Here is a 13,437-nt window from a genome sequence, read left to right as displayed (position 1 = left end):
TGATGGGGGGGGGGGATCCTTACAGTGTTGAAACCTGCTATTTTTAAGACACAGTTAAATGTGATATTTATTATAATAGGTTTACATGAAGATTGTATTAAGTTCACTTAAATGTAAAAGTTATTATTTCTTTTAAAGCCCATTAATATGTTAAAAATTGTGCCTTTCAATTAATCTTGAACAATTGTTCAGTTCTATATGGTCGGGTTTGTTTGTATTATTGATAATTAGCTTATTTAAAACAAATTAAGTCTATGGTATGTCCCCAATCTAGGTAAACAGGAGTATGTGTGTAAGTGGAGTTGCAGGAGACAATAGAAAAATACGCCACAAATCTCCTGGAACTGGACACCACAGCGCTGAGCTCAGGACTGTTTGTTTGAGAATGGGCCAGGGGGATGAAATATACACTTGAGGTGTACAGATCAGTTTGACAAACCCTTCAACAAGTCTTTGAAAAGAGCAACTTTAGGTATGGCTTTGATTTTGTCACACTCTTGCTGTAAATTCCATTCAAGTGAAGAGTACCATAAAAGAAAAGCACGTCAGTGAATAAAAGCCGGATTTAATGCGACTTATTTTGCTTGTCACACAAAGAATGTACCGTGAAAATCCCTGAAAGCAGAGGTCAGACATTCTTCAAGCATAAAGGCTGAGCTTAAAAAAAAAAAATGCTCGTTAGCACTTAACCGCATCAAGCTACATCTTTAATAAACTTAGCTATGCTCGTCTCCACCCCCTAACTACAACGAACGAGAGGAGGGCAGCAGGACGAGAAGGGCTTGAGCTCCATCAAAGTCATGTCTGTTGTCAAAACACATTGAGATGGAGGCGATAAAATCAATGGCATCTTTTGGAAAGATGAGGAACACTCATCCTTCCAAACAACAGATGACCCCAGCCATAGACTCCCCCAACTGAATTGAAATAGTGGTAATCGGACCCTCTTGGGTCCCTCTACTGGGGCCCTTTGTACGCCTAAGAGTCAATCAAGGGCCGATGACAGACAAAGCCTAGTCAGATTTAGGAGAGAAAAAGTGCCGGAAGGGTCGATGCAGAGGCCGGAGTCGTGATCCATCCCGAGGCAGGGGGACAGACGGGCCTCTGCCCATGATGCCCTGCACTGACCTCTTGTCACCTACGACTTTGCCCTGCAACTTCACCTCTGACCCTAAATCACGACACCTAGACCTGCTGTAAAAGCTGTGGATAGGACATTATTCAGATGTTTAATTACGATTAATCGTTTCACGGCCCTAAAAATTATTATACATTTTATAATATATACATTTACAATACATTATAAAAATTTGAGCAATAAAAAAGGTCCAGAAGAGTAGAAGTATTAATCAGTTTTCAAATGAAAAAGCCATCCATGAAGGGGATATTCATCTAAAAATTAAATTTCATTATCACTCACTAAAATGTCATTCCAAACCTGTAGTCTTTCTTCTGTGGAACAGATTTATTTTAAAGAATTTACTGGCCACTCTTTTCATTAGAAATGGCAACTTAATGACAAATGCACCATGGTGTGGAGTATGGACAGCCTTATATTTATGTTGCATTTTGAGCTATTTGTAGCTTGACAACCCCAATCCTCATTCAATTTCATTATATAAGAAAAGACTGGCCAAAAATTGCCTAATAAAACGTTTACTGTGACACGAGGGTTAGCAAACTACATTTTTGGGTGAACTTTACCATTAACAATAAGGGGAGAAGAACCGCATCTGCTTGCAAAAAGTTTAGGCACAAGCTCATCCAAAGAGGTCTGCTCAGGTCAGGAACAGACCCGACTGTACAAAAGTCTTCAAAAGCCCTTCGGAGATGATGACAGACACACACACACACGTGCAACTGGTTTATGACGGAGCAAATTTGCCATTTGGAGCCACTTTAATACTTAATAAGCATAATGAGGCTGAACATAACGCCTGACTTCAGAGCTTAAGAAAATCATAATGTGCTGTGATGGCCCTAACAGCACACTCTCTCTCAGACACACACACACACACACACACCACTAAAATAAAGATTTAAATAATGCACCAGGGCTGATCAATTGCTTTGCCTTTTCTCAGCATCTCTAACATATAAACTCCATTACTTAATTCTTAGACACGCACAGAAAGCTCATCTAAATAAGGCCTTCAACGAACACATGAAATGCCCATTCAAGCTGCCATTCAAGGCTGCTCAATAATCATCTTTCTTTCTCCTGCTCCCCCTAGCGTCCACAGTAAGTACAGCATGATGGAAGCTGAGAGAGAGAGAGAGAGAGAGAGAGAGAGAGAGAGAGAGAGAGAGAGAGAGAGAGAGAGAGAGAGAGAGAGAGAGAGAGAAGCTCCGCCCCTAGATGACATCAGTGCTGTGTTGAAGCAGAGCTGGAGGCAGATGCAACCCCACACTTGTAGTGAGCTCCAGGCAGCTGACCAGCTCTGCCAACTTCTCTATCTTGTCTCTCTCTCTCTGAGTGTGTGTGTAGCCTATGTATATGTGAACAAGTTTGTGTGGAAATAAAAACACACCCAGCTATTGGCACCATTGCTGCTACTGAGCCTTTTTGGGATTGAAATCATCTTCCATCGTATTGGATTTACCATACGGACTGACTTTATTCTTTGAGGATATTCTTTTTGATTTTCCTTTTTGAATTATTGCTTTGTCAGGTAAGTGTATTTTGTCATGCGTTTCCCCCTTATTTTTGTTTTATTTAAATTGCAGTCAGACCCTTTGGGATTTGAGGGGGGTGCAATAGCAGTTTAAAATCACAACAGTAGTCACGAAATTCAGCAGTAGTCTATACCCCTCCATTTGCCATTTTGGATTTCACATACATCTCCAAAAATATTTTAAAACAATAGTTCGTTTAAAAAAAATACCGGCATAATTTATTAACCTTTATGTTGTTTCAAATTTCTATGACTTTCTTAGACTCAAAACGACAGCCTAAAAGAGAAATGTAGGCTCAGTCACTATTCACTTTCAATGCATATTTTTTCCATATAATGAATGTGAATGAGGCTGTCGTTCTGTTTAACATCACATTTTACTAAGGATTTTGTTAAGTCCTATAGATTTGGAACAACTTGGAAGCGAGAAAACGAACGAATTTTAATTTTTATTTGTGGGTGAACTATCCCTTTAAGTCTCCTTTCCGCTGCCGCGAATAAACGCACTAAGGACCTAAAACTTACATTTTATTCTCATCAGTACTCTATATCAGTTAACCTGCTATAAAAGATCTTTAAAACACCATTTACGAAGAAAAAAGCGCAATGCAGATTACATTTTTACTGGCTGCAGTCAACAGGAACGTTTAAACTTCACGCGTTACGTCTTAAATCTGTTCTTGTGTGAGAGGCTTATCGCTAATAGCCTATAACGAACAGACGTCGATTACAAATGAGAAAATATGTATTATAGAGGCAAACCTGTGCTCTAAGAGCGAGATGAGAGAGTGACTGGAATAAAGAATGGGTAAATCGGGGATGCGGCGCGTGACACGCCAATCCACTGCGCGCGAGGCGACAAAACTAGAACTCTCCCATTATAGAAGCCGCTTGCAGCGCTAACAGTTTCGCTAATTATGAGGGTCGCGTTCTAATTTTGAACACAAACGAAAACTCAAAAGATTGAGATTGGAGCGCAATAAATTTGCTTCTTGTGCTTTTCCGTGAGAGTGTGGCGCTGGCGCAGTAAAGAGATGCGAGGCTGTCAGCTGCTTCAGGATTTTCCCATCAAACGAATTTCCCTTCTTTTAAGTGGTCTTCCAAGATATCTGATAGCTACGCTTTCAAATCAGATTGAAATAATAGTTTTGTGTAGATACAGAGAGAGGGACTCTGAGATAATGATAAGAGCCAAGCCTTCAGTCAGAGCTGATTAAATCAGTTTATACGACTACTAGCCTATAGCAGATGATTCACATTGGACAAGTTTGCAAGAAAATGCAATATGAATCCCTACTGTAGCCTACTTTTAAGTGCAAGTTGCTTTTTCCCTATAGCTTCATCTGTGATAATGCAATAAAAAACTGTGTATTCAAAAAGATTAGTTTCTTAGCATGATAATAGCAGAGAACCACAAATGGTCTGTTTTGACTATGTAAGGGGGGTGATAAAATTAACAAACCCATTGTTCTTTGTTGGACGTGTCAAAGCACTCTGTGGCAGTCTTTTTCGCTTGCATAAACAATTTGTATCAGTGATTCACAAATACCACACCTCCAAGCTTTAAAAGACACAAATCTTGGTCTCCCTTAAGATACTAATAAACAGCAATGCAAATTAACCAACTTTCTAGATTTTAATACTAAAATCTAAGCGTCCGGTGTATGTTTACCAGCAGCCAGGCAGATAGCACTCTTTGTTTCAAGCCATGAATGCCGGAGGCTAAACCCAGTGGTCCGTGGCATTCACTCAGAGTCAACATGAAATGGTCATGTCTTTCAGGCCTTCAGAAAAAGTCTGTCACCCTTTTGTGCAGACGACTAAAACAAATCATCCAGTAGAATCACCCTCATGTCGGCAGCCAACCTCTGACCTCGGTGAGAATATTCTATAGAATGCACCTTCTAAAAACAAGCCTATTTTCTGAAGCATTTAAGAAAACGACTTAGTTTTATTGCTTAAGTGGAAATAAACTTTTCTGAGGACGAATTATGTAACAAACGGAAATCTAGGACTGAATTTTAGCTTCATTACGGATACAATTTACCCCCTTTGGAGTGGAAACAAAAAAGGTACAGTGCTGTAAATCAACCCATCCCTGTTTGCCCTTGTCCAGCAACTGCTGCCCCCTGTACCCTGGCAGGGGGTACATATGTGGTAATTAAAGCGCCAGTTCAGCCTCCAACTGTCTGTGTGTATCTGCATACACAGGCCTGATACAGAAGCACTTACCACCCCCAAGTGGGGAAAACAGTGCAGCTGCCACAGACCACTCTCTTTTCAGTGCAGTACAAAAGAAAAAGACCCCGTCTCCCCTAGAATCCACTCTCACTGACTGAACGCCAGCCAGGGACAAACCTGTGGATCATCTGCCCCAAAACCGCACAGGGAGTGGAACCACTAACACAATAGCCTGCTCTTAAATTAACGTTAAAGCCATGACGGTTTGTTCTTCTCGATTCCAAATATGTAGTTAGAAATGTTTCATCTCTCAGCCCACTAGACTCAGAGAGGCATGATATGGCTTCATGGACACAAGATACATGACAAAGAGAGGCATTTAGTTAAAATCCTGCCTGGGGTTTAGAATTGTATTGAAAACAAGAGAGCTGTTTTTCATAATCATAGCCCAGGACCAACCAATAAAGACTCTAGTGCAAATTTAATTTCAGCCTAAATGCCTCTGTTCTGTTCATGCATGGGTACTGATCAAATGTGACAGCATTTTTGGAAACTAATAGAAAACAAATTCTGAATTTAAAAATGATGCATAATACAATGTTTACCATCTTAAGGTTTAGCCTAATTTCTCTAAAAACGTTAATATTTGTTTTTAATATCCCAGTTTTCATGTATTAAAATTATAAAATTATTCAATATTCTTGAAAACTTTTCAAAAAAACTTTCTCTGCACTTAAATGTTGCATAATCACATTTAAATGCTTTTTCCCCTTAAATACTGTTTTTACCCATTTCTCAGTGCCTCAACTCAAGTGTTCTAAACTCAAGACACTAAACGAGCAAAAGGTAGTTGGCTGAGACCATTTTAACCAGGATGCTCGATTGAACATCACTTCGAGCAGAGCAATGAAGCAGAAGCAGTCCTAGCCATTAGAACGATCTTCTAACGGAAAATGTGGCCTATTAGAACGATAGTGAGAGGTGCCCATCACATTCAGTGGCCTTTCTTCTCTGGCTATGAGCAGTGGGTGGGATAGGGGCTGGAAGATTTAACCAAATGTGAAAAAGCTAATAATTCTAAGTGAAAGAAGTTCAGTAAAGCAGAAAAGCGAAGGCCGGGGCCCTTATGCTTAACTTGAAATGAACAATGGACCACTGCCACTTCAGTGAAATCTGAGAAGCCAAGGAGAAAAAAAAGAAAAGAAATGATAATGCAGCCAATCATCCAGCCAGATCAAGGTTTGCATGACCCATTGAGACAGCTGGCATGACAAGCTTAGGTGAAGCGTATAAGGTAGATGCCCTCCCTTCTTTTCTGTTTGACCTTTATGACCATAACATAATACTGGCCCACATATATTTCCCAAAACACCTGTGCTTTTTATCAGTCTCCTGAGTAAGATCTCAGCTGAAATATCATGAAATAAATAGCCACCGGTGAGTGAACCCTTCAATTTTCTGGGAAGTATTTTGGCAGAGAAAAAAAACCCAATGGGGCTTGCATTTCGCCAACTTCTCTTTGTCTGCACCTGTGCCAGGAAGTGATTTACATTGGGTACAGTACATTAAAAAAAAAGAGCAATTCCATTTCCGCATAATTTCACAGTCTGTTAAATGTAAGACTTCTAGAAAAATGGCAGGCTACTTCACACACCAAATCAATACATTTCCTCAGAACAGTTGAAAAATTGCATGCCGATCTTTAACCAACTACCGGTATTCACCATTCCTGCAAGTACTTATTTTCCTCTTCAATAAATATGGCAATAATGAGGCAAATGTTTCAGCATCCAACAAAAAGGAAGCAACTAAGTCTCTGTCAGCATACTGAAAGCTCACCGTCAAACATCACCTGCCCTTAAAGAAGTCACAGCTGCTGTTTCTAAGCCCTCGTTAATCACAAATACAATAGTAGGCACATGGAGCACTTAGGCTCAACAGAAGGATGGGATGTACTATTAGACCTTGTTGGTGAAACCTGTTATCAAGTTAAAGGGCCTTCAATTCCCTAATCTCTCCTCGTCACTCCCTACAACTGTTTCAAATTTGCCTGACATACCCCAGCATGTTTTACAGAAAGGTTACCATCCACAGGTCAGCAGAAGGGTTTCAGGCAAGGGCACAAACCACGGTGATGGCTGTCAGTTGGAGAAATGTATATTGTCGGTCTATGTAACAGAAAAGGTGTACCGTGGGAAATTACAGTATGGAAGTTGTAGCACGGGCATCTCTTTGGGGCCACCCGAGGTGCCTTGCATGAAGAGCCCATTTGGGTATTCATGAGTCTGCAAGACATAAAACTTGTTCATCTCACATGTACATTTTTGAGCAGTGCGAGGGCGTTGTGTTCAGGTGCTGTCGGGGTAGCCCGAGGGACCTTTGGTGGCTGCTCGACACCTCAGCAGAAATATGCTTCACCATTACTCTTTTTCCCCTTCACGTTCTCCTTCCAGAGTGTCTTCAGCCACTTTGAAACCACAGCTCAGTGGAGAACGTTGCCAGGCAGGAGGGAGCAGTCTTTGGCCATTGTAGCAGGGCCCAAACCGTGGTCGCTTTTCTTATGCAAAGGAATTCTTTTCAGCCATCACCATAGAGAACACTAGAGGGGGGATGTTCGGGTTAGTGGCAGACAGAACAACGCACATGGTTATCCTGGCAGTACAGGCTTAAGGTCGAGGAAAAAGAAAGGTTTTTTTTATAAAAATCCACACAATATCTCCACTAATCTAGGTTTCACAAACAGTGTCCACTATCAAAGGACTGCAGCCCAGGGGCTTTTCTCTGTGGTCATTTACCCAGAGGCAAAAAAACAAATCCCTTGATATACAGAAACCCAATAAGCTTAAGGGACTTTCAAATTCTCATCTCAACCACACACTCTTCTTTTTCCTTCACTTTAATCTGATAAGTCTCAAATGCAGTGAAGTGATCTACAGGCCATAAAAATCCATAAAAATCCAATCCATTGTGGTGTACGTTTTATGTTAGATCCAAACCTTGAAAACACAAGCTAAAAAGCTATAGGTTTTCGCCAATGTATTGTCGATGGCAATGTGAAACTGCTCTGTTTGAAGGACAGTGGCCAATTGCAGCTGGCTGCTTCGCCGTCTGACTCAATCTCAGCCTTGGCACTATCATCTCAGAATTAAATAAACGCTGCCTAACAGCATATTACGCAAAGTCAATAACTCATTCTCAACAAGGCCACGTTCCTTTTCCGGTGTCTTGACGTATTCGGATGTCACATGCTGTCAATAACCAAAGAATCTGCTTTTGACATTTTCTTTTTTCTCTATCCTTGTTGGTAGGAAGTTCAGCATGTGAGAGGGAGTGGGTGTCTGCACGTCAGGCACAGGTTTGTGAATCAAGAGCCAGAGTGCTACAGCAGCACAGGAGATTCTCCTTTCGAGCCACGAGGCTGGATACTTTATTCATGCTCCTGCCGGGAGTGCGACTACAGAATTCGGGGCTGACTTTGGAGCCTGACTTCAGAACCGAACCACCCTGGATTTGAGCCCAACGTACTGCAGACGGACAGAGGTCTTAAAGCCATGACCGGTCTGCTTTGGGAGAGACGGGAGCAGTTCAATTCTCAAAGAGGACTCTCTGTTACACACAAAAGGGTCTGATTAGGAACCGTAACTTAAGATAAAAGGATTCTGCTCTCTTTTTTATTTCCTTTTTTTGTCTTTTTTTGTAATTAAAAATTACTGAAATTGCATGCCTGCGCAGGAAAAGCCTGCCTGAGGTCTGTCTGGAAGTGGAGCTGCTTGCTTTATAGGTTTATCTACCATGGCAAAGCCTTTGATTGCATGAACTGTGGACGCTGCAACACAAGAAAGGAGGTCGGCGGTACAAACAAGGATCAGTTCAGCAAATACCAGCCTGGTCAGGATATAACCAAAGAGGCCCATTCGACAAGACGGACAAACATCTCTGGAAAGGATAGAAAGGAAGGTTTAAAGCCTCATTGGATTTGAGGTGGCAGTAGAGGATTAACTGGCATTTCTAAATCAGGTATGACAAATAAGGATGTTCTGTGCCTTTTCTTCTAAATTGCATGTGCACAAACATAGGGAATGAGAAAAAAAATGTGAAATGAAAGTAATAAATCAAAAAAGATTATTAAAAAAAGTTTACACATTAATTAGCAATTGAAATAATCTAATAAAATTACATAGTATCTAAATAATATAAATAGAGAAAAATAAAATATGTACTATATAATGTATTAATATTATACATACATAAAACAACATATAATATTTATATATAAACAATGTAAAACATTATTATATATTATCTTATATAAAAATAATTTGCTTTTCATTTTATTCCAAGTTACGGGCCTTACACCTTTTGAAAACTATGATTCTCTGAAATATCCTACAGGGAACCCAAATCTTGCACACAAAAGCGAAAAAAGCTGATTTTACAATGTTTAATCAACAAGGCCTGAATTTGTTCAACCACCAGTTTTCAGCAATGAAATGGAATCTTGAAATGCACTGGCTAACAGCAGAAATGTGTAAAACAACAAGAGCCAGAGATTACATTACACACGGCAAACGATAAAACCTCACACACAGGCTTCTCATTCAAGGATTTGTTATCTACATGAACAGCTGATTGGGAATATCCTTCCACTTGAATTAAACTTGCTTCTAGACCTCTCCTTTTCCTCTTATTTTTCCCCTTTAATCCCCTTTTCTTTTTTCAGTACTTTTATTTTTTTTAGATAAAAATTATTTCAATCAAGATAAACACCCAAGGCATGTTTCGTTACCATGGCTTTTTCATTTGTTCATGTCATTGGAAATGTTAATAGCCTCTTTTCATTAATTCAAAAGCAGAAATATAGTATTATTTTTCTTAAATTGAATCTTTACAATGAAAGCGGCGCTGCAGGCACTGTACATAAAACAGCAATTAGAGCAGGACATTGCCTTTTCTTCAGACTGCATGGATTTGACTTTCTCTTTTTTTTTTCTCCAAGGGCAACAACCTCAGAGAGGACATTAGCGATGGCAAGCAATTACAAGTCCTCCTTCGTCATCTTCATCAGAGCTGGGCTTTTGCTTGGACTGGCCAATCCCTTGGTGATCTCAGCCTCCTGTCCCTCGCAGTGCCGTTGCGATGGGACTTTCATATATTGCAATGACCGGGATTTGACTTCCATCCCTTCGGGCATCCCAGAGGACGCTACAGTACTTTTTCTCCAGAACAACCGCATCAAAAGTGCAGGGATCCCTACGGATCTACAACGGCTAAACAATGTCGAAAAAATATATCTGTACTGCAACAATCTTGATGAGTTCCCCACCAACCTGCCACTGAATGTCAAGGAACTTCATTTGCAGGAGAACAACATACGGACTATCACCCATGCCTCCCTGGCGCAGATTCCCATTATTGAGGAATTACACCTTGATGATAATTCCGTGTCAGCCGTCAGCATTGAAGAGGGAGCATTCCGGGACAGCAACCATTTGAGGCTGCTCTTCCTGTCCCGGAACCACCTCAGCACCATACCTTCCGGTCTGCCAATGACTATTGAGGAGCTTCGCTTCGACGACAACCGCATCTCGTCCATCTCAGAGGTCTCCCTGCAGGATCTTATAAACCTGAAGCGACTAGTTCTGGATGGCAACCTATTGAACAACAGGGGCATTGGGGAGACGGCTTTGATGAACTTAGTCAATCTGACCGAGCTCTCGTTGGTACGAAACTCCCTGACATCCCCACCCTCCAACCTGCCTGGCACAAGCCTGGAGAAGCTAAATCTTCAAGACAACCACATCAATCACGTACCACCAGGTGCCTTTGCTTTTCTGCGACAGCTGTACCGCTTGGATCTGTCAGGCAACAACTTGAGCAGTTTGCCCATGGGTGTATTCGACGACCTGGATAACCTTACCCAGCTGCTCTTGCGTAACAACCCATGGTACTGCAACTGCAGGATGAAGTGGGTACGTGATTGGCTGCGCACTCTTCCATCTAAGGTCAATGTGCGTGGCTTCATGTGCCAGGGTCCCGACAAGGTCAAAGGGATGGCCATAAAGGACTTATCCACAGAGCTGTTTGGCTGCTCGGACACCGAGATTCCACCCACTTTTGAAACCAGCACAGTCTCGAACACTTTGCCACCCTCTCGACCCCAATGGCCGTCCTATGTAACGAAAAGACCTGTGGTTAAGGGTCCAGACCTTGGAAGAAACTATCGTAGCACAACACCATCCAGTCGTAAGATCATCACAATAAGTGTTAAATCCAGTAGCGCTGAGACGGTGCACATATCTTGGAGGGTATCTCAGCCCATGACAGCCCTGAGGCTCAGTTGGCTAAAGCTGGGCCACAGTCCTGCATTCGGATCCATAACTGAGACCATTGTCCAAGGGGAGAGAACAGAGTACCTGCTCACAGCTCTGGAACCCGAATCCTCTTATCGGATATGCATGGTTCCCATGGAAACTAGTAACATTTACCTGTCAGACGAGACGCCTGTTTGCATAGAGACAGAAACTGGCTCCCTGAAAGCATACAATCCCACCACAACCTTGAACAGAGAGCAGGAGAAAGAGCCTTATAAAAATTCCAATTTGCCTTTAGCTGCTATCATCGGAGGAGCAGTGGCCCTTTTGGCCATCATCATGCTAGCCCTGGTGTGCTGGTACATCCATAGGAACGGCTCCTTATTTTCCAGGAACTGCACATACAACAAAGGGCGCAGGCGTAAGGACGATTACGCTGAAGCTGGAACAAAAAAGGACAACTCCATCTTGGAGATTAGAGAGACCTCTTTTCAAATGATTCCCATAAATCACATGCCTGTTTCAAAAGAGGAGTTTGTTATACACACAATTTTTCCTCCCAATGGCTTAAGTCTTTACAAGAGTCCACACAGTGAAAACAGCATCAATAACAGAAGCTACAGAGACAGTGGAATACCAGATTCAGACTACTCTCATTCATGATAGTGTCCGCGGATTACAAAGACATTTTATTGCTAATGAAAGACTTGGAGGCTGCTTGGTCTTTTGCAAAACACTGGATTGAAAAGACTGAGAAGCATTGTTATGTACATTTGCCATATAATTTATATTTAAGGACGATTTATTAAGAGGAAAAAGGTTCCGATTGCAGGCCATCACTGAACCGTCGGTGTATGCTGCCACAAACTGCAATTCTATATTTTAGATATTTGTAGTCATTTGTACTGTACTTCCTTTACTTATGGTTTTAGACCAATTAAAAAAACTTTGTGCTCTACTGAGATATGATGACTTGTCAACTGTGAAAGTGGGTTTTCATTGCTGTGTTGAACAATCAGATATTAGAAAACCATGTAGTATAAGCACAGGTCAAAACTATTGCTATGTTGCTGTCAGTGAAAACAAAAACAAAACAAAACAAAAAAAACAAAAAAACAAGGCTGCGGGAATATAGGGCATAGTTGATCAAAGGAAATAAAGACACAAGTGTTTTGTTCATTTTAAGGAGGGCGGGGACAGACTTCCTCCGGTGTCACAGAAACCTCTGGGTTTCTTTAAGAATACTGGTTGCCTGTTTCAGAACGCTGCTAGGCTTTACATCACTCCAACGTTTAAAAAGCAGATATCTATTTCTTCCTCTCTTCCCTGGAAGAGGAAGCAACACAGCACAGAATCCTAAATCCTTTGCAAATGAAGCACACAGATCAAATCAGAGGTTACTTTGCAGTTAAATCAAAGCAGATGTGCTAAAACACAGGAACAAATATCGCTCGTTCGGCAAAGGGAAACAGCATTTACCATATCCCTCAGTACAGATAACCACATGTCACGTAAACGTTGCCCTCCAAAAGGAATATATTGTGGGCAGAAAAAGTATGGCAAGAAACACATTTGGGCTCTTTTCTATTTGGAATATAAAGTGTCAACTATTTTTTTGTTCATATAATTCTTATTTGTATTTTTGTTTTCTAATTCAAGCCACTTTTATGTTGCCACAGTTAAATTGTTCTTTACAACTGAAGACCAAAGTGCATTGAATGCCCTTTGGCCAGTCTTGTATGTGCCTTGATCCAATGCTTATTGTATTTAGCTTTTTCAAAAAAATAAATAAATCAGTGACTTAACTTTTCATACACACTTGAATATGATAGGATATTGATCATATTGCAAAATAAAAGTGGATAAAACCCCAACTTGATGGTCTCCTTTTCCCCAAAAGAATGCTTTCCATTTATTTTGAATCCCTCTAAACTTTGTATACACCATTCCGGTCCTCAAAAGTCTTCATCTAAAGCAGTAGTGCCTAAACTGGGGTATGAGTCCCCCTGGGGGTACGCGAGATGACAGAGTGGGTATGCGAACAAAATGCTGAGTTGTTTTTAATTGATGCGACATTAACAAGTGCATTACATGGTGACAGTGTGTGCGTGTAAGAGCACAGATTTATGCAGATATTTTTAGAGGTTATGTTCTCCTATTTGGTCTTCGGTACATATGCTTTTGAACACTCAGCTTTTTTTTAAATTCAAAATCCCTCTCATTGTTTGGAGCTTACTGCTAATTGTTTTGCACACAGTAAAGCAAAGTTT

General features: G+C 41.0%; 2 protein-coding genes across 4 annotated transcripts in view; one reads left to right on the top strand and one right to left on the bottom strand.

Annotated features, from left to right (window-relative positions):
- macrod2 (mono-ADP ribosylhydrolase 2) overlaps positions 1–13,437 on the bottom strand; it is a 618,043-nt gene that overhangs the window by 512,493 nt on the left and 92,113 nt on the right. The gene's annotated exons all lie outside the window — the stretch shown is intronic.
- On the top strand, positions 2,390–12,450 carry flrt3 (fibronectin leucine rich transmembrane 3). The gene is made up of 3 exons (XM_039653231.2): positions 2,390–2,672; positions 8,165–8,873; positions 9,853–12,450. Exon 3 carries the CDS (start codon positions 9,881–9,883, stop codon positions 11,828–11,830), a length of 1,950 nt encoding a protein of 649 aa, XP_039509165.1. The 5' UTR covers positions 2,390–2,672; positions 8,165–8,873; positions 9,853–9,880; the 3' UTR covers positions 11,831–12,450.

Source organism: Pimephales promelas, chromosome 11 (genome assembly GCF_988280905.1).
Source record: "Pimephales promelas chromosome 11, fPimPro1.hap1.1, whole genome shotgun sequence".
NCBI classification, from domain to species: domain Eukaryota; kingdom Metazoa; phylum Chordata; class Actinopteri; order Cypriniformes; family Leuciscidae; genus Pimephales; species Pimephales promelas.
This window is presented reverse-complemented; position numbering and strand designations above follow the sequence as displayed.

Coding starts and splice junctions, on each gene's coding strand:
- flrt3 (XM_039653231.2), top strand. CDS start 9,881: ATGGCAAGCAATTACAAGTCCTCCTTCGTCATCTTCATCAGAGCTGGG.